Source organism: Rhineura floridana, chromosome 4 (assembly GCF_030035675.1).
Source record: "Rhineura floridana isolate rRhiFlo1 chromosome 4, rRhiFlo1.hap2, whole genome shotgun sequence".
NCBI classification, from domain to species: Eukaryota; Metazoa; Chordata; class Lepidosauria; order Squamata; family Rhineuridae; genus Rhineura; species Rhineura floridana.
This window is the reverse complement of record NC_084483.1, coordinates 176,158,116-176,178,735: the sequence shown is the minus strand read 5'-3', so window position 1 is coordinate 176,178,735 and position 20,620 is coordinate 176,158,116. Positions and strand designations below refer to the sequence as shown.

The 20,620-nt window shown below is 39.8% G+C and overlaps 1 protein-coding gene across 9 annotated transcripts in view; it reads left to right on the top strand.

Moving 5' to 3' along the window:
• Positions 1-20,620, top strand: part of HHAT (hedgehog acyltransferase) — a 283,748-nt gene that overhangs the window by 46,721 nt on the left and 216,407 nt on the right. For 7 of the 9 annotated variants that reach the window (XM_061625299.1, XM_061625294.1, XM_061625300.1 and 4 more), the window contains 3 exons: positions 1,489-1,701; positions 10,591-10,623; positions 12,626-12,797. In XM_061625299.1, coding sequence (XP_061481283.1) covers positions 1,489-1,701; positions 10,591-10,623; positions 12,626-12,797 — 418 coding nt within the window. The remainder of the gene's footprint in view (positions 1-1,488; positions 1,702-10,590; positions 10,624-12,625; positions 12,798-20,620) is intronic. The other 2 variants (XM_061625297.1, XM_061625293.1) reach the window with 1 other exon arrangement.

Here is a 20,620-nt window from a genome sequence, read left to right as displayed (position 1 = left end):
AGCCATGACTGTTTAAAGTGGTATGATATTGCTTTAAATGTATAGTGCAGATAGGGCCAAAGACTCTTGCTTCCTTGTGGATTCTTCCCTGCACATATAAAGGCCACAGCAGGATACAGGAAGTGTCTGAATAATGCAAAACTACTGTGAGGTGCTGTTGTCACAGACTTTTGGGTATGCAGGTCTTGTGCTTCTGGGCTTATTCTTGCTGTCTTCATTTTCATCCTCAGGCCTGATCTTAATATTGTTTCCTCTCCCTGATCGTAGACTAATTTTATGGCTCCTGTACAACTCCATACATATATAATATATATTGAATATGTACAACTGCAACCATTGCCATAGTTATGGTCAGATGGGGAAACATAGCAGCATTATAGAAATTGACTATCTCTTCAAGAGCAGGCCAACTCAAGATATTTGGGTTTTTGACACAGAAAATGCAAATTGTGTTCCTTGGTAAAACAGCTGACAATTTGCTACCATTTGATGGTACTTTAAATTTATTTATTTATTTAATTTTATATTTAAAAATTACATTTCTATCCTGACATTTCTCCCAGAAGGAGCCCAGGGCGGCAAACAAAACTCTAAAAGCACTCTAAAACATCTTAAAAACAGACTTTAAAATATATAAAAACAAACATCTTTAAAAACATTTCAGAACAAAATCTTTAAAAAAAAAAAGAAGCTTTAAAAAATCTTAAAAAGCAATTCCAACACAGACGCAAACTAGGATGTCTCTATTTAAAAGCCTTGCTGAAAGAGAAAGGTCTTCAGTAGGTGCCAAAAAGATAACAGAGATTGTGCCTAATATTTAAGAGGAGGGAATTCCAAAGGGCAAGTACCATGACACTAAAGGTCAGCTTCCTATGTTGTGTGGAATGTACCTCCTGATGAGATGGTATCTGTAGGAGGCGGTCACTTGCAGAGCAAAGTAGTTAACTGGGTATATAAGGGGTAGGATGATCTTTCAGGTATCCTGGTCCCAAGCTGCAGAGGGCTTTGTACATGAAAACCAGAACCTTGAACTTGGCCCGGTACCTAATGGGCAACCAGTGCAGTTCTTTTGGCAGCAGGATAACATGTTGGTGATACCCTGCCCCAGTGAGCAGTTACGCTGCCACATTTTGCACCATCTGCAGCTTCCAGACCAACCTCAAAGGCAGCCCCACATAGAGCACATTACAGTAATCCAGCCTGAATAATCTGCCTGAGGCAGCACCTCATTTTTCCACATCATAGGATCAACCCTGGTTCATGTGGTTTTTACTGTATGCAGGCAAGTGGCAAATTGCAAGACCATTTTAGATAGTTATACTTAGTACTCTTGAGTACTTGAGCAAAAGTCAAAAAAATAAGTCAAGTATTATAATAATTGTGGTTGTGTGATGTGTGGCACTGATTCCTCTGTGATAAATGTCCTTTGTCTCCATGTGTTCATAGCTGAGATTTCAAAAAAGAAATTTCTCTGGTTTTATTTTACAGAGAGGCTGGTATGCCAGTGAAAGTGAATACTACTTGCTTCTTTTCACCCTGACTGTCCGCTGCCTGTATTATACAAGCTTTGGTCTAGAATACTGCTGGTACAGGCCTACCAAGATGACACATCACCCATTCCTTTGGATGCTGGCTTACGTGTTCTATTATCCTGTCTTTCATAATGGACCCATTATCACCTTTGATGAATTTTACAACCAGGTGACAGTAGTTCTGGAGATTGCTTTATCTTGGCAGTCTAGTGATTTCTGTACTGCTTATAGCTGCTGGTTCTAAAGTCCCTTTATAGCAACCTGACCTGCTTGGTTGCCATTGCTTCCTCCCATGACAGGCTGGATCCATGTGAAGCCCTCTGGCCATATGGTTTCTCTGATGCTATATTTATTTTTCCACATGAGTGATGCCCGACTGCTTGGGAGGTGCATTGCCTGGGTTGCATGTTAAATGAACCAACAGTGGAACCATGTGAGTGAGTGGAAGCTTTCGCATGGCCTTAAACCAGAGTAGCCACTACCAAGGCCTTGAAAACCATGCTGATTAGAGTACATCGGTCTTAATTAAATACTCCAGGGTGGTATTTAGTAACGTGTTCCATAAGCCCAAGGATTTATACTAGTGCAATGGAACTTCGCCCCTCCTCCTTTGATTTCAGCAAAGCATTTGACAGTTACCCATGATATTTGGTTAACAAACGACTTAAATGCTGATTAACAAACAATACTCAAAAGAGGGATCATCGTCATCATTCCTCATCAACAGGAGGAAGGGTTTTGAGTGTAATGCTGTGAGGGCTGTGTCCTGGGCCCAGTACTCTGCAGGATTTTTTTAAAATCATGGGCTTAGGTGAAAGGTGTGAGGAATCCTTATCAAACTTTGAAGGCAATGAAGATAGTAAGTGGTATGGAAAACAAGTGCTCCTCAAATGCCTGAAGGGCTGTCACATGGAAGAGGGCAAAGACTTGTTCTGTGCTGCAGGGTTTAAGATATAATGGGTTTAAGTTACAGCAGATGTTTCCGTTGAATATTAAGAGAAACTTTTTAACCGAAAGAGCAGGTTGACAAAGGAACCAATTATTCCAGATGGTTGGTGGCTTCTCCCTCACTGCACGTCTTCAAGAAGAGACTGGACAGCCAGTAGTTGGAGATACTTTGGTTCTGGGTTACCTACATTCAGCAGGCAGTTGGACCTGAGATGACCCACTCGGGGAGGGGGGATCCAGTTTGCCCATGAGGCCTATTTCCCAAATCATGCCCACCTGTAAATCAGCTGCGAGCAGGATTGATCCCTCTACTCATCAGTGGGTGAGTGGAGAGTTCAATCCTGCTGGGTGCTGCTTTGCCAGCACATTCCCTGCAGAGTGGTGAAGCAGACGCTTGCAGAGAACAGGATTTGAACCCTCATGACATCAGATGATTGATAGGTTGGTGGCCCTGTCTCACCTGTCGAAAGTTGTCCTGTGGGATCGGGGAAGAAAAGATCTGGCCCACCAGGCCAAAAAGGTTCCCCACTGCTGTTCTAACTCTTGATTACCTGCATCAGGCAGGAGTTAGGCTAGATGATGGACAAGACCCAACTCCATGATTTTTATGAAAAATTATACAAAGGCTGTAGGCAAAATGTCCCATCCCAAAGTATGCATGTTGCAAACTCCTACGTTTGTTCTACTGTGAGAGCTCATTATGCTGATTTTTAGAGCTGGGCATCAGATCTGGGAAAGTTTGTCTCTTGTTTCAGCCATATCTAGGCCACTTTTTATGGAATATAACTGCATTCCTGGGACATGTTGGAGGTATCTATAGAGCTGATTCTATATGCTGGAAATAGAAGGTGATAAGATTTTCTTGTATGCCTTGAGAAAGATTATCATTTAATAAGGCTTTTTTAGCCTTTTGGGAAGCAAAGCTAGAACATCTCAAATTGTACTGGACTACTGTCCTCATTTTCTCCTTAAAATGGCAGGTTTCCTGACTTCAAAATTCTCATTGATGAGATTTTAAGTAGATAAATGTTTTAAGCATTGGTATAATTTCGTAATTTACACGACAGTGTTCTCCAGAGGGCAGGAGCTGGGAAGAGTGGAATACAGCCTGACATAGCTGTTTATGCAACAGGAGTAGACAATCTTGAATTTTTGGAGAAAGATTATTAATACTTAACACATTTTACTAATAATATGTGTTACCCAAGTCAGCTCATTATGTTGCCTTTTTTTGCTTATTTTAAAAGTTGGTTTAATTTTTCAATTTTGACATAAGTATTCAATTTAAGCCGTTCTGCAGATATCAGTGGAGTGTTCCCTCACCCTGCCCTCCGAGATATCCAGGGTGCAAATGGCCAAGAAGGTGCATATTCTCCAAAATATAAACTGCTTAAAATTAAAAATCATTTCCTGTCTATAAATGAAACGGAAAGAGAGTTGAATGCATCATTATGTTAAATGTTTGGTTGGATCCAGCCACCTTGTATTTTGTGCCTGTCTCTGCACTGCATAAATTGGCAAAAAAGCAAAAGCAGCAATGTTTCGTTTAATTCATGGTCTTCACTGATCCAGAACCATGTAACACATTTTCTCAAAAAGTTTTAAATCCACACTTGGGCTTGGTAGATCCATTTGTGCATTTGTCTAAGCATTCTGCATCATGCGATTTGTAGGGGTCCATGATATGGAACCACTGAATCACTGCTGTGCTTATTTTTAACCCAAATTTATATTATGAGGATGGAGAACTGGTGGTGTGCAGACTGGATGTGGCCCCAGGGACCTCCCTATTTGGCCCTCACCGGTTCCCCTTTTTACTTTTTTAAAAAGTTATTTTATGGATGATTATTTTATTGGGAGATTATGCTATATGGAATGTTGAGTCAGAAGCTGATATTGTTGAGGTGATTAATTATAAGAGGAATAATTTTAATCAACTGTACATAATGGTTCTTATTAATCTGCTGAATTAAGCAAGGTGTGTGGCCCCATATGGGGGGACTATTTTTTCTTTGGGGACTGTTTTTTCTTTTGTTGTTTTTCTTCTGTCTTTGAAAAGAGACAAAGTGTGGGTAGTATTCAAGGCTAGTCCTGCTTAGAGTAGACCCATTGAAGTTAATAGACATACATAATTTCAATGGGTCTACTCTAAGTAGGACTTAGTTGAATACAACCCATCCCTTCCGTAAACCTCAAGTTATCTTGAGGTCCAAGCTCTTATGTTTTAGGTGACTGGCTGTTCTAAGAGTTTGGAATCATAGTGTCCAATATTTATTATTCCTAAGATTTAGGAATTTGTTTGTATAAGCTGCTCAATATGTAGGTTTAGCATCTGTACTTTAAAGGGATTTCAGTAAAATGACTATGGTATTTCTACTGAAGATGAATCAATGACTTCTGCAACATCGACCCATTCAGTTCCAGCCAGCTCTTACTTGACCCTGGTATAAAATACTTCTGAAAGATGCCAACTAGACTGACTGCTGAAAATTTGTGAAGTGATTGTTCTTTGTAGTTGATGGTTTTGATTTGGCTATATCAGTGCTGTGTCTACCTGTTAACACAGATGTGGAGAACCTTTAGCCCTCCAAATGTTTGTTTGTTTATTATTCGATTTATATCCCGTCCTTCCTCCCAGCAGGAGCCCAGGGCAGCAACTGTTGATGAGCTACAGTTCCCATCAGCCTCAGCAAGCATGGCCAATGGCCAGAGAAGATGGAAGTTGTTGTTCAGCAACATCTGAAAGGCCAGACAGTCCCCACATCTGTGTTAACCACATGTCCCTCCAACTAATGAATATGTGTGTCTTTCCTCCCTCCCTGATAAGTTCCTTTGAGTTTTGACTAAAAGGGGGGAACTTCTGCTTTTATAATATGGACTCCTACTGGGAGAAAGGGCGGGATATAAATCTAATAAATAAATAAGTAAATACAGCAGGGATTGGGAGCCTTTTTCAGCTCAAAGGCCACAGTCCATTCTGGGCAACCTTCTGGGAGCCATGTGCCATTGGTAGGTGGGGCCAGATGCAAAAGCAGCAAATGTAAATTTTACCTTTGTACAGTACGCCGGGTTCTCCACACTTTCTATCCTCCCTCCAGGTAAACAAGAAGCATGATCAGAGTTCAACACACATTCCAGACAGGCAAAAGCACTCAAGGAAGGGCTGGTGAGGGGTGCAGCATGGAAGGGTGTGTAGCCTGGGGAGAATCCCAAGGGCCAGATGGAGAGGCCTGGAGGGCTGCATGTGGGCCCTAGGCCTGAGGTTCCCATCCCTGCAATATAGAACCAGCAGCTCAGGAAATAAACTAGAGAGGGATCCAGTTTCCTCTTTCTTAGTCCTGCTCCTCCTGTATCAGTACGTCTATAGCAGGATAATTAGCTATTGCTAGCACCTTTCTCCTCTGAAGGCCATATAAGACACTAATGGTTCCTTAAAAAGAAAAGAAAGTCACCCTGAAACTAGAGGCTTTCAAAATTGCTGAAGGAATGTTGGTATCCAGTTTCCACTAAAATGACCCACTCCATGGCCCTCAAGATCTCTGCTCATGTGCCTGAATGAAATTTTATGTTATTATTTGGTGCAGAACAGGAAGCAGATGTGTCAACATGCCTATAGAATTCTGATTGGCATGCATCATAACTGAACTGGCAGCAATCCAGAAATTTCCAGTCTCCATCCTCCCTACACATGAACACTTTGAAGAATTCTAGTTTCTTCAGAGTAGTTGCTGCTAGTGAGATGTCATTAAAGATGAGTCAGAATAGCGAAAGCATCTGGCAAGCTCACTGAAAGATGTAATATGAGTTATTAAGTAATCTTCCATTCTTTACAGAGAATAAGCCAATCATCTGTGTAATCATTTCCCAGCAATGAACATAGCAAGGATGGGGTGGGGGGAATAAAATGAAGAAATTGGAAGTTAGCTGAATGAGGTATTTCCTCATTCCCATTCCCTTAACAACTTAGGAATTTTCGTTTTTTATACCTCCACAAATATGTAGCTTACTTCAGAAGAACAGAAAAGTATAAACTGAGACACCCATCCCCAGCCAAAAAAATCCATGTGCATTCTATGTGTTTTGGTCATAAATGAGGAGAGGAAAGAAGGTAAATACATTGTTTTTAAAAATTGTTATAACTATACAGCCAAACAAACATATACTACAAGTGACACGTTGGATCTAATATTTGCTAAATTTGCCATTTGCTACATTACAATTGTATCTTTAATGAGTGGCAATCAAATAACATTTTGTGGCAGTGAAAGAATTAGTGGTAGCACAACAGGATTTCCCTCCTCTTATCCTCTGTGTGCACCGCCTCCAGATCTGCTCTGGACAGCAGGGGGAACCCTGGAACAGATTTAGGGGACATGCAGGGGGAAGAGAGGGGAGATCATTCTGTCATGCAAGAGAAATCCTTGTACTGACAGAACGACTGTCTTAGCGCAATGTTGCATACAACCCAGTGTAATCTAGTACAGATATAAATAATTTCTAAAAACTTATTACATATGATTTAAAGTTCTGCAATATCAGTTGTTTAACTAATTCATTAATTACAACAATAATAATACAAAGTCAGATTACATAGCCATAGGTATACCTATAAAGAAACTGTCGGTTTTGTTAACAATAGCATAAATCATACTTTATTATTTAAGGAACCTTCCTCAAACCTGAAAGATTAGTGAATGTGATATTTTGTTTTTAGGTAAACAGCATTATTTTAAATGGCATTATAAATTAAATATTATAAATGTGTGATGTTGCAGAAGAATTGATTTTGTGAGTTTAAGGGGTTTTGTTAGTGATGTGGCTAATAAAGGGGAATGGCAAGTAGCCTGCATTGTTTTCAAAGGTTCTTCACAGATTCTTGCATGAAAGGTGATAATAAGGGTTTACAGCTGTTGTGGTAGAAAAGGACTACAAATATTGACAGTTGAATGCCTGAACCGATATGCTTTATCTGAAATTTAGGCACAGGAAATAAACCTTTTTGTTAGGTTCTAAAAATCCATGTTGTGCCATAGAATATAGTGCAGGATCTGCTGCAGGAGTGGGATGTGGGTAAGTGAGTAATTTATTTAATTTATTTAATTACATTTCTAGACCGCCCTATAGCAGAAAGCTCTCAGGGCGGTGTACAACAAATAAAATCACAATTAAAATATGAGCAAGTGTGGAAAATATATATATATATATAGTACAATTATAAAACATTAATAAAATTGCCATTGAGATTTATAAATTAAGATCATATTAAGTTTAAAATGTTAAATTTAAAATATTTAAAAATTTACAAAATTTAAAAAGCCTGGGCGAAAAGGTAAGTTTTTACCTGGCGCCGAAAAGATAACAGAGAAGGCGCCAGGCATATCTCGTCTGGGAGGGCATTCCATAGTTCGGGGGCCACCACCGAGAAGGCCCTAGATCTAGTTGTTGATCTCCGGGCCTCTTTATGGGTTGGGACCCGGAGAAGGGCCTTCGACGTCGAGCGTAGTGAACGGGTAGGTACATAGCGAGAGAGGCGCTCCATCAGGTATTGCGGTCCGATGCCGTTTAGGGCTTTATAGGTAAGAACCAACACTTTGAATCTGGCCCGGAAACATATCGGTAGCCAGTGCAGCTGCGCCAGGACAGGTGTTATATGGTCAAATTTCTTTGTCCCAGTGAGAACTCTGGCCGCAGCATTAATGCAGTAATGTTGATTGCTGAGTCCAGTTCAGTATGATGGTGCTTACCTTAAAAGCTCCAAATGGCTTTGGACCCGAACACCGGATGGGTTCCTGCCGGTGCATTAAGATCTGCAACTGAGGGCCCTTCTCCAAGTGCTGTCACTTTTTGAAGCGTGTTAATGCTTGCACGAAAATCAAGGCCTTTTCTGTGGTAGTGTCCTGACTTTGGAATATCCTCTCTAGAGAAGCTCAATGGGAGTCGGCATTACAACCTTTTCAGTGCCAGGTTGACCGAGCAATCCTAGCCATAGGAAGGTGGTGCAGTTTATGCCGGCTTTAGATCTGCTGGCTGACCTCCAAGTGAGCCAGATGAGGAAGTTAATTCCAGTGTAGCCCTTGCTCAGCTCTAGCTCAGCTGGGAAAAAGCCCCAGAGCCACAGAATGCAGACTCTCCTATCCCTCAGATCTTGGCCTTGGATTACGCTGTAAGACTTTCTTGTTTTACTTTAAAAGGTTTTTTTAAGATCTTGCTTTCAAGAATTTTTGTTGTGGTTTATGTCTTGTGTTTATGGTATTTTATTATTGGTGCCATCCTGGGATCTGTTTGGATGAAAGGTAGTTTGGAAATTTTTTAAATAAAGGAAAAAGAAAAGCTAAGGGTATCTTGGAAATTTATGGATGAATAGTGGAATTCAGATGGAGAATTAGGCCAAAATGCACTGTGTGGATGGATCAGTGGGTCCTCTGAACCTCTTCCGGCAGCTCCATTTATGTTTTATCCTTCTGCTGTGCATGTAATCCTTCCAAAGTGAGTGTGCCTTCCATGAATCTGTGAAAAGCAAACGAGAGAGAATGCCCTGCACTAAGGGTTAGGTGTCATAGTCATAGGAGGATCAACTAATGATAATCATTACTCTATCACAGGGGAAAGTTAGTTACCTTTAGCTGTTAGTGTTATGGTATTATTAACTTGAAAGCATCATATCAGAAGCATTTTGCAGTCTGTCAGAAGCTGGTAAAAGCTAGTCTCAGTGGCAAGGTACTGAAAAGAGAATCTGACACCCAAAGGTGAGACAGTGGGCAGGAAAGAATAAGGTGTCCAGTCTGAGCTTGTTGTTGTTGACCCCTATAGCCTACTATCATTTATAAGTGGCTCCTCACAAGGGATGAGAGTGCCTGTCAATTTCAGTGTCTCTCAGTTTCTTGTTTTTCCAGTCATATGTTCAGTTTTCCTCATTTCCACATCAGTTTTTTAAAAAAGTCCTCATGAAAATTCACCAGCATTTTAGTGCAATGTTCTTCTAATATAAACGTTTGTGTGCAATTTTCCCAAATATACACATTTTTCAAGGCAATCTTATCTTAATGCAATGCATTTTTATGTTATTTTCACAAACATACACACTTTTATGCACACTTTACCTCAATATATGCATTTTTGTACTCATTACTTGGCTGGAAAACTGTGTTGCAAAATTCGGAGAAGGGCGAATTTCCAAGGATGGCTGTGTTTCAGATCTTGTGCTGTTTCAGAGAAGTGTGAATTAGGTACGTTTATCCCGCATGCAGACTTGTGGGGCACATCTTTGCCCCAGGTGCACTTTTCATTGTGTAATTTGCATATAAGTAGACCTATTGTCACAAATTTTAATGTGTAAAAACATCCCCACATTTCTGGCAGTTACTGCTTACTATTTTCCTTCTGGAAACAAAAAAATACTGGGGGTCAAAAAAGTACCCCAGCAAAAAAAACCCTGGGGGCAAACTTCTGCCTTTTACACATGATTAAACCTACAGGCTTGTCTTTCTAGGCCATTGTCACAAGCTGTCACCCGTACAATGTCCCCACATTTCAGCCAGTTACACCGTTTCCCTTTTGGAAACCACAACTAAAAAAACTCTGCTGGGGTCCAAAAATACCCCAGGAATGGTGGTGTTTACTCAATATGCATGTATATGAGGCCAACCTATACTGCTCAGAAAAATTCTACATCCTGAATAAGTGTTTTTTTTGGCTCAAAGTGCTTTGATAGTGTCAAGCACACTTGTGGTGACCAAAAAAGGGGGGAAGGGAGGGAAAGGTCTCTGTGGGTCACAGTGATCACATCATTCCATTGGAAATCTTTTGGGATCCACATGTATCCCAAAGTCAGCCAGTGTGATGATTTTGCCAGGTCTGCATGAGGGTTAAATGCAAACTAAATTGAATTTATCCGCCATCCTTACCCCTCACTATTTAGTCTATACTTTCTAACCAGGATCTGGATATATTCACATCAGGCAGTGCTGATCAATTGCTTTACATGATTTTGTTGTGGAGGATAAAGTTGTCTTGAGTAAAAATGCAGAGTTTATTGTGTAATGGCACCTCTTCTGTGGAATAGCCTCTCCAGAGAGGCTTACCTGATGCCTTCTTTCTTCTTATGAATTAGATTTCTGACCTGCTCTTCACTGTGAGGTACCAGGTGGAGTATAACAATTTAAAATGCACTATTAAATTAAGAGCAAATTATGGTCTTTTTGGTGCCAGGTGAAGATTTTGTTTTAATTAACCAAGGCATTTTTACTGTGTTTTAAATCTGGGCTGTAAATTATTTTACGCTGCCCCTATGAAGGTTTTTTTTTGCTATCTTTTATCTTGGTTTTTAATTATTGTCTATTAAGTTTTTAATATTTTGTTGTAAGTAGACCAATGTTTATTGATGGACAGCTTTATTCGTCTAAAATAATAATTATATAATAAAAATTACTACTAATATAATAATGAAGATGATAAAAACTGGCATACACGCATTGAACAAAAAGTAAGTTAATAAATCCCCAAGTGGACTTCTGGTTAAAATATTTTTCTGCATTATTGGATTGGCTGAATATTTTACTATGAAGGCAATAATTATTCCAAATTTAACATTTCAAAACAATTAACATTTTTAATAATGGGGCAATATTTCTTGCTTTCCTGCTCAAAATCCTGTGTGCCAAGGTGAAGGGATATAAGCACATTTCTCTTGTGTTGCCTTTGTTCACTCAGAATTTCTTACCTCATTACATTTTTCCTGATAAGTCAAAGAACAAAAAGCTTTTTTCAGAAACAATTATCCCAACAGGTGATAAAGACTGGATGTTGGGACTATTCTAACCCCACATACCTCTTTTGCAATGAATTCTGCTGGCTATTATGGATTGCTCTGCAGAGTGATTAAACATGCTCCCAGAAGTGAGTCAGCTCTTCATGAAGCGGGCAGACATTAGAGAGCAGGATATAAGGAAAGGGTGATGAAAGCATAAATCCTTTAAACTTTTTGTTATGTATTCTTAGTAACTTCCGTCAGGCAATACATTAGCATTTTTTAAACAAAAAAATAAAATTTGGGTTTTTTTTGTGTTGTTGCTATATCCATGCAACCAGACACAAAGACACATAACTACTGTGTAAAGATCATCATAATGCTTGGAAGCGAGGGAATTTTGATACATAGTCTTATAATATTTTAACCTTTTAATGAGCAAGATATATGCTAGAAGAACTGACAATTTAAAGATAACACAAACCATGATGTAGAGTGGCTGTGAGTAATTAAGGCATTTATGAAAACATTGGGAGCATTTACTTTAAAATGGGAAACTGATCATGTTAGACAAAAGTCTTAACTGGTCCTACTTCAGTATATAAATTGGCAGTTGGATTCTTTGCAGAAATCTGAGGTTCAAGATCAGGAAAGGGACCTACAAAAAGGCATCCCTGCAGCAGTCATTGAACATGCCTGGTGAAGGTGGTTCATGCCCCTACGTAAATTCAGTTGAAATTGGTTTACTTCAAAGTGTTTATGTTTTAGGATCAGGTATATATCAGAAGCACTTCAAACACATAGAAAGTTTTCTTTTTGGAAATTCCTTACATGTATAGTCTGCAATGTGTCAAAACTACGTGGGTACTTATAGCAAACCACTACATGGGTACTTATAGACTCACCATCACACTTGATCGCCTGTATCAGTTTTCCCCAACCTGATGCCCTCCAGATATTTTAGCTCCTTGCTGTCTGGGGCTGATGGGAACTATTGTCCCAAACATCTACAGTGGGGTACCAGGTTGGAGAATGCTGCTGTAGATTTCATTTTCTTTGTAGAAATACTTTCCATGTGGGTGTTATGTTTTTAAGTGCCCCCCACGTAACTTCAGTAATGGCCTTATTAGATTTCAAATACCGAAACTAAAAAATTGTCAGTCATCCTGAACACCAGCCTACACAGTGTATTCAGTTTTGTTAGTAATTTTACTTTCCAGACATATGTTTTTCAAAGATATAAAAATGAGGTTGCTTATTTTTAGTAACAGTTCCATCCAATATATGTCTGCTCAGAAGTAAATCCTACTGAGTTCAGTAGGATTGACAGGTAGATGTGTATAGGATTGCAGCCCAAATGCTCCATCTTTTCTTCTTCTTCTTCTTATTCATAATGCAGATGAATAAACAAGAATCCTGCCGTTTGAAGTTTAACCTCTGGATTTTCATCTGTGGATCCATTCGCATTTTGTTATGGTGGTGGCTGACAGAGTTGATGATTCATTTTATGTACATACATGCCATCTGCAGCAGTCCTTCACATCTGGAAGCAGCGACCTACTGGACCTTAGGTTAGTGCCTGTCTATTGGTTATTATGTATTAAAAAGTGAGACCTGCAACAAATTGTTTTAGCATATCTTTCCTTCTAACACTCTATGCTTCTGTTCAGTGTTACCACTGGACAATACCTTCAAGTCTGATATTCCACTCACTCATCAGTCCATCCTGTTTTCTGTTTCCAATTTTGAACACGCACACAATATTCCATGACTGCTAAACATGCTTGGTCCTCATAGGGCTGATATATGGGGATTGTCCCCTTAGGTATGTAAGTATTGTAATTATACTTTGCAAACCAGGGGCTTCTCTCAAGCATGCTGATGCTTCCCTCTTGCTTTCAATGACTCTGTTTTGGCTCCATATATGTTGGCATTTGCCATCTGAGTTTGCTGCTAGAAGGAATGGCTATACATATCTATAGTACTAGCTGTTTTACAGTAGGGCTGTCCACCCGAAGATCTGGGGCCTTTTCAGGTCCTATGGATTTCTGAGTGTGGCCCACAGAATCCCTTCCACTTTGCACACAAGTGAATAAAGCATTTTGAGGACAAAGTGCAAAGCTCTTAATAATGCAGGTGTCAAGGAGTAAGGCACTTGAAATTTTCTAGCAATTGGAGCCAAGGATGAAGGCAGTAGAACTGGTAATAATGAAGGCTGGATCTCAGAGATGTTTAGGCTGGCAGGATAAGGTGGGGTGGAGAGTTTGGAGCTAAAGGAGAGTGCTTGGTGGGAAGGAATTGGAGCCCCTGTAAGTGCTGGTGGAAGGATTTTAGTAGGAATGATGGAGAAGGGTAACACATATGAAATATTTTTTAGAAGTTAGCCACTGGCCCTGTTGCTCAGCCCTTCCTCTCTATCAAAATGTGTTGGGTAGGTAGCCCTCTAACCCATTTGAGTTTGTCACCTCTGCTTTACAGAATGACAAAGTTGGAATTGCATTTTGATTATGATTGCTTGACAAATTTATGCATTTTTAATATTCCAAACTGACTGGTTCTTTTCACGTGACTTTTCCCTGCATTTTTTGTATTGGATGTATACCAAAGTAGCCAGAAGATTTAGTCCTTTTAACTTTGCAAATCAGGCTTTGGCAGATGTGAAGAGTTCCATGTGACATGATTGTCCTATGATCCATAAATTCCAGCCAAGTTCCACAAGTTCCTGTAAGAACATGCATAGAGAAAGATAACATGAGATGGCTCAGTGGCATAGCTTTGAAGGCATGTGACATAGACATCTTGCTGAAGTTAAGCAGGTGTGAGTCTGGTCAGTGCCTGGATGGGAAATACCTCCTTGAACTCCTGGGAGGAAAGGTGGGATTTAAATGTAATAAGGTTTCCGTAGGAAAATGTATTTGATGATGGTTTTATTAAATGGTTTTAATAAATTAAATTAAATTAAATTGGTTAAATGATGGATTTTTAATAACTTTTTTTTAACTGGGTGATGCACAAATCTAATTATTATTTGCAGAATATTTATTCTATGTTATTAGCCCAAATGAAGCCATGAATTATCCTGATCTAGCAGCTTTGCAGTGCACATATTGCCCACTCTTTGGAACACTCTCCCCGCTGCTATATGGGAGGCACCCACAATAGGGATGTAGTGGTGGCCACCACTGGACGACTTTATAAAAGAATTAGACAAATTCATGGAGAAGATCACTTTGAGACACATGTAAAAGGCAATTTACAAGTTAATTTGTTGTTATTATTATTATTTATTGTATTGACAACAACAATGCTAACAGCTACTAGCCACAATGGCTCTTTTCCTTCAGCTGTTGGAGGCAATATACCTCTAATACCAGTTGTTGGGAATCGTAAGTTGGGAGTGTTGCTTCCCCCCAAATCTGTTTTGGGGGTTCTCCCAACCCTCTGGAGCGCATTTGGAGATGGCGCTGGGCACATTTAGCGGGAAGAGAGAGGGGAACTCCCTATGCACTAGCACTAATACTTGTGCTAGTGCAACTATTTTGTTGATTATCACTCTTCGTCATAACTTGGGACAAAACCTAATCTCCTGCCTTTATCTTTATCCCCATTTTGTCCAAATTTACCTGTGTTCTTGGGTACTGGCAGGCAAAATGTGCACAGATTTAGGTTATTTCTCACCAGTGGCATAGTTGTTGCTGTGAATGCAAATGACATGGAGAAACTGAGTTTGTGAAATAGCTCCTTATGCTATTTGGGCAATTGTAACCCTGCCAATGAAACTGCCCCAAAATAGATAATTTTGCTGGTTTGAAGGGTTTTGCTGGCAACTGCGCCAACAGGATGACATACGTAAGCAGCGGATGCTCCAGTTCATCTTGCACCCCAGTCAGGAATAACAAGTCCTAGCACTTTGCCCACACGAGAAATGTGTTTTCCTTCCCTCTCTCCAGCTTTATTAGTAGTTCAAGAAATTCTGAACTGATGATTAATGTTTAAACAAGGATACTGTTCAGTAAGAGAAATAAGGTCTGGTTGCTGGCATATTTCATGTTTAAATGACACAAAATTAATAAGCGATGAAATATGTTCAACCTTCTTCATTTCAATTAAGAGACCAAAATATCTGGAACTGGGCTCTTGTTAATTCCACACCTCTGCCCCCCCTGCTCCCCAGTATAGTAAAGAAGAAATTGCTACCTGGGAAGAAACAGTGTGAAATACATTCCCAATATGCTTGTTTGATGCAGTCAGTATCAAATCTCAATAACGAAAATTTAATTTTGAACCGGTGTTTGGGAATGAGATGCACATAAAACTTTTTCAATCAGGTTATCATTTGATAATCTAAACTTAAGCAGTTTCCTGAAGGATAGCTACTTGTTTTGTTTTTACAAAAAAGAAAAATGAGGGAGAGAAAGGAAGGCATTCTAAAACAAGAGTCTTGTGTTAATTAAAAGTGATTGTAATGCACAACTATGAAGGTTTCCCTGACCCATGAGACTGGGCCCTGTTTTATCGGTTTGAATCCTCTGAAATTCTGTTTATCTGCTTTTATGTGTTTCATATTGCTGTTTTACTGATTTTAGGTTGTGCTTTTGTTTTAATGCTATAATGATATATTGCTTGTTTTTTAGATTATACACTGCTTAGAAATAGCTTCGATTCAGTTGCATATATAAGTACGTTGTTTAATATATACACTGACGAAAATAGGTGTCTTTTATTTTAAGAAAAGGGTATCTTTTTGTCGGTGCGTGCGAATAGAGATCATACAAGCAAGCAATTCAAGTGTCGCATAGATCAGTGAATAAGCCAGGCCAGGCAAGTTTCTTGTAAGAGTCTTTACTGACAAGACACAAAACGCAGTTCTCTTTCTCCAAACGACTTTTCCCCCACACCAGAGCTTCTGCAAGTTCCTGCTTATCTACTTGCCCACCAGCTGCTGACCTTGGCAAACCTGGCGCTCTGTTCTTCTCTGCTTAACCCTTTTGCTTCAGGTTTCCTTCTCTCACTAAAAACCCTGTCTGTGAGTCTCATAGCATGCTTTACTGAACAACAGCCCCCACCTGAGACTCACAGATTACAAAACTACATTCATACAATATTAACTTTTCATTTTAATACACATCAGTACATGGTTTGTTTTCTTACAGTATCTATTTACATTTCCATTTCAGTTTTTGTTTCTTTTATTCATACAAGTTTTACAGAGTCATTTATACACTTTTATTTGATAACACTCATTTATATTTCATTCTTCAACACAGTATTTCCACATGAGATCCATTGTTTCTTTGTCTATTGGCCCTTCTTTTTCCCATTCTACAGGATATTCATCTGTCTCATCATTCTTTTGTGTAACGTTAAATGTGAATCTATGAGGTGGTTTTCCTTTCGTTTTTCTTTCTGACCGTCTAACAGTATCTATTTCCATTTCTTCATCACTCTCAATTTTACTTGGTCCTGCACCTGTGTCTGCACTTGTTCCTGCACTTGTACCTGGCACCTCTTTATCTTGCATTGCCATGTCTTCACTCCTCAGTCTTTTCACAGTACGTTTGCCACTTTGAATTAAGTCAGTCAATGCGGTTCTTAATGGTATTTGATGCCCAAAAGGAACATCTGCTGCTTCCTGTTTGCCTGCACCATCAAGTATTACTGTTTGACTGTCTTTCCAAGGTTTATCTATCACCTTTATGCTTCTACTTAACACTACTTGTTGTTTCTCAGGCAACCAAATTCTATAATATGAATTCTGAAATCCCAAAATACGACCTGCCTGAGCTCTTGAGGCTAATTTACCATGCCTTTTCTGCTTTGCAACATGCACCCAGCATTTAGCTCCAAAACGCTCTATATGTTTTACCCTGGGCTTTCTTCCAGTCAGTTTCTCATATGGAGACATGCCTATTATTCTGTACACAAGGCGGTTCTGAATGTATGTAGTGTACAGAATACATTCACCCCAATAGGTGTTATTCATATCTGCATCAGCTAGCATGGCTGTCATTGAATCCTGCAATGACCGGTTCCTCCTCTCTGCAGTTCCGTTAGAGGATGGGCTGAAGGGAGCAGTGAGACTTTGTATTATTCCCTTCTTTTCCAAATATGTTTTAAACGAATTACTGGTAAATTCCCCACCTTGATCTGATTTGATATTTTTGATAACAACCCCATATTGTGTCTCTGTCCTCTGTATAAATGCCTTTAATTTATCTTCTGCTTCACTTTTCTTTTTCAATAAGAATACATGTGTAAATCTGGAAAAATCATCCACAATCACTAAATAAAACCTTGTCCCACCTTTTGAGCACTGGAAAGGTCCAGCCAAATCCACATGTATGAGCTGATAGGGTTTAGTGGTAGTACTTTCACAGCTCTTATTTACAGGAGTCACAGTCATTTTTGTTTTATAGCATACCTCACATTCATCCATATGCTCACAATGTGATAGTTCCAAATCTTGACTATGCTTTGGAGTATTTTTCACTTTCTCAAAATGTGCGTGCCCCAATTTTCTGTGCCATTCATGTATACAGTTTTCGTGTTTATTTTTATTTACTGCTATCCAGGCACACGTGGGTTTATCAAGTTTGCACTCTACCATAAACATTTGGTTCTGTAATTTCCCTTGCATACAGATTTCACCATTTTTTCTCACAAAACATCTATCCCCTTCAAATGTGATTTTACAACCTATTTGAGCTAATTTTCTTACTGATAGAATGTTATATTTTAAACCAGAAACTAATAATACATCTGTTAATATAGTTCCCAAATTACTTAACCTGAGCGTGCCTCTTGCAATTGCGTCCTGAGACGATCCGTCAGCCAGATAAATCTTCTCCTGCACTGGCTTTGATGTGTAAAATAAACTAGAGTCTGTGATTAGGCAATTAGACGCTCCGCTGTCGAGAAGCCACTTAGAGTTAATTAGTTTATTGTCCTCCTTGGTAATAAAGTTCACGCTTGTTCTCTGACGTCCAAAGTCCCTGTTATTTCTCTTCTTACTTAAACAATGTCTCTGTATATGTCCTCGGGACCCACAAAAATAACATATTTTATTCTCTTGCCTGTTTCTTTGATATTGTTGTTGTTGTACAGCTTCAGTCTCTTTTAACTCAGTCTTCTTACTCTCTTGTCTCCTATTCCATTCTTGTTGAAGTTTCTGTTCTACAAAGTCCAAAGATAAGGTTCCGTCTGGTAAAGTTTCTAAGCTCGAGACCATAACATCCCATTTTCGATCCAAAGAAGATAACAGTATATAGACCATCTGAATGTCACTATGATGCACTCCTCTATCTTGCAGTTCAGCAAATAATCTACGAAATTCAGCCAGATGCTCTGTCATAGTCACTTCATCTGTAAAACACATCTGATAAAGCTTCCGTGCTCAACACAGCCGGCTCCCTGCAGTTTGCTGCACATGAGCGGCCCTTAGCTTCTTCCACATTTGATTAGCTGTCGGCTCATTACTCACCAGCAACAGTTGTGAATCAGACAGCCCCAGAGTAATAAAAGCCTTCGCTTTCTCATCTTTCTTCGTCCACGCTGCTGAAGGAGCTGCCGGAGGGGGGTTTTCTACGACATCATTCAAATCTTCCTTAATCAGAACTGCTCTCATTCTCCATTTCCAGCTGGAGTAGTTTACAGCATTCAGTCTCTCCATCGGCATCCCGGATGACAGGTTTACAGCCATGTTGTCCACTCTTACTTGCCTCTTTCTTGCACTTTCTTTTCTCTGCAACAACGTCACGTCAACGACTCTCGAACCCCTTACTTTGTATGATAAGCTGGGCCCATAACCCCTGTCAGTGCGTGCGAATAGAGATCATACAAGCAAGCAATTCAAGTGTCGCATAGATCAGTGAATAAGCCAGGCCAGGCAAGTTTCTTGTAAGAGTCTTTACTGACAAGACACAAAACGCAGTTCTCTTTCTCCAAACGACTTTTCCCCCACACCAGAGCTTCTGCAAGTTCCTGCTTATCTACTTGCCCACCAGCTGCTGACCTTGGCAAACCTGGCGCTCTGTTCTTCTCTGCTTAACCCTTTTGCTTCAGGTTTCCTTCTCTCACTAAAAACCCTGTCTGTGAGTCTCATAGCATGCTTTACTGAACAACACTTTCCCCCCTAGCAAGATAATGGAAAAAGCGGGTACCTTTGCAGGATCCTGACCAGGCTGTTCTGTTCTGGGAACAAATCTGGAGTCAAGTCAAAAATATAAGCTCGGTGATTTTATCAGATTTCATCAGACTTATTCACAAAAGGTACTACCCTGTCCCTCCTCCAACATCCCACTTCATTTAAATGCAAGGTGCAGAGGTGGGGGCTTTCTCTGGCAGCCTCCTTAGTTTTTATGGTGAATATATAAAAGGGAGGGACAGAAGAACATAAGAAGAGCTCTGCTGGATCAGAACACAGGCTCATCTCATCCAGCATGCTCTTATCACAGTGTCCAACCTGATGTCCTTGGGAGCCTGCAAGCAGGACATGCATGCAACAGCTCTCTCACTCTTGTGATTTCCAGCAACTAGCATTCAGAAGCATACTATCTCCAGCTGTGGAGGCAGAGGCTGGTAGCCATTGATAGCTTTATCTTCCATGATTTTTTCTAATCCTTTTTTAAAGCCATCCTATATGGTGGCCATTGTTAGAACTTACACCAGAGTGCATTCCATCATTTAATTACGCCCTGTGTGAAGAAGTACTTTTTTTGTCTGCTCTGAATCTTTCAACATTCAGCTCCATTGGATTGTCCCCCTGTTCTAGTATTATGAGAGAGGAAGAAAAACCCACCCTTTCTCTGCTAGTCTGCTCAGTTACTTGCCTGCAGTTCCTTATCGGCTGTGGCTACTAGATGAGTGCTTAAATACAAGGGGTTGTATTCAGTATAGCGCTGAGGTGAATGTTCCATCAGCATAAGGAGTTTTCCATGCACAACAAAATGTTCTCCCCCTATCCTCTCCCTGAGTACCTCATACATCTGTTCTAGGGTTTCCCCCAAACCTCCATAGCACATTTGGGGATAGCATGCAGCTCTTGCAGAGAGAGGAAATGGAGGGGAGGGAGATCCCTTGCAGTAGCGGTCATCCTTGCACACACGCAGCTATTTAGTCGAATACTGCCCAAGGCTGTTTTTATATATTTAAAACATTTTAATGTCACTTTTCTGAAGCTCAAAGTAGTTTACAAAAAAGATAAAAACAACAATAAACAACCAAGTAAGTCTGCTTACCATGAGAGCTGAGCTGAACTTTCTCAGCAGGCATTTGTTGAGAAACTTTCTGTGATTTTTCTTTCTCTCCCCACCTTTCCAAAAAAGAAGGCCACTTTGCAAAATAATCTTAGAATAATCTCCATAATTTTTTGTGGTAGCCAGAGACAAAACAAAAT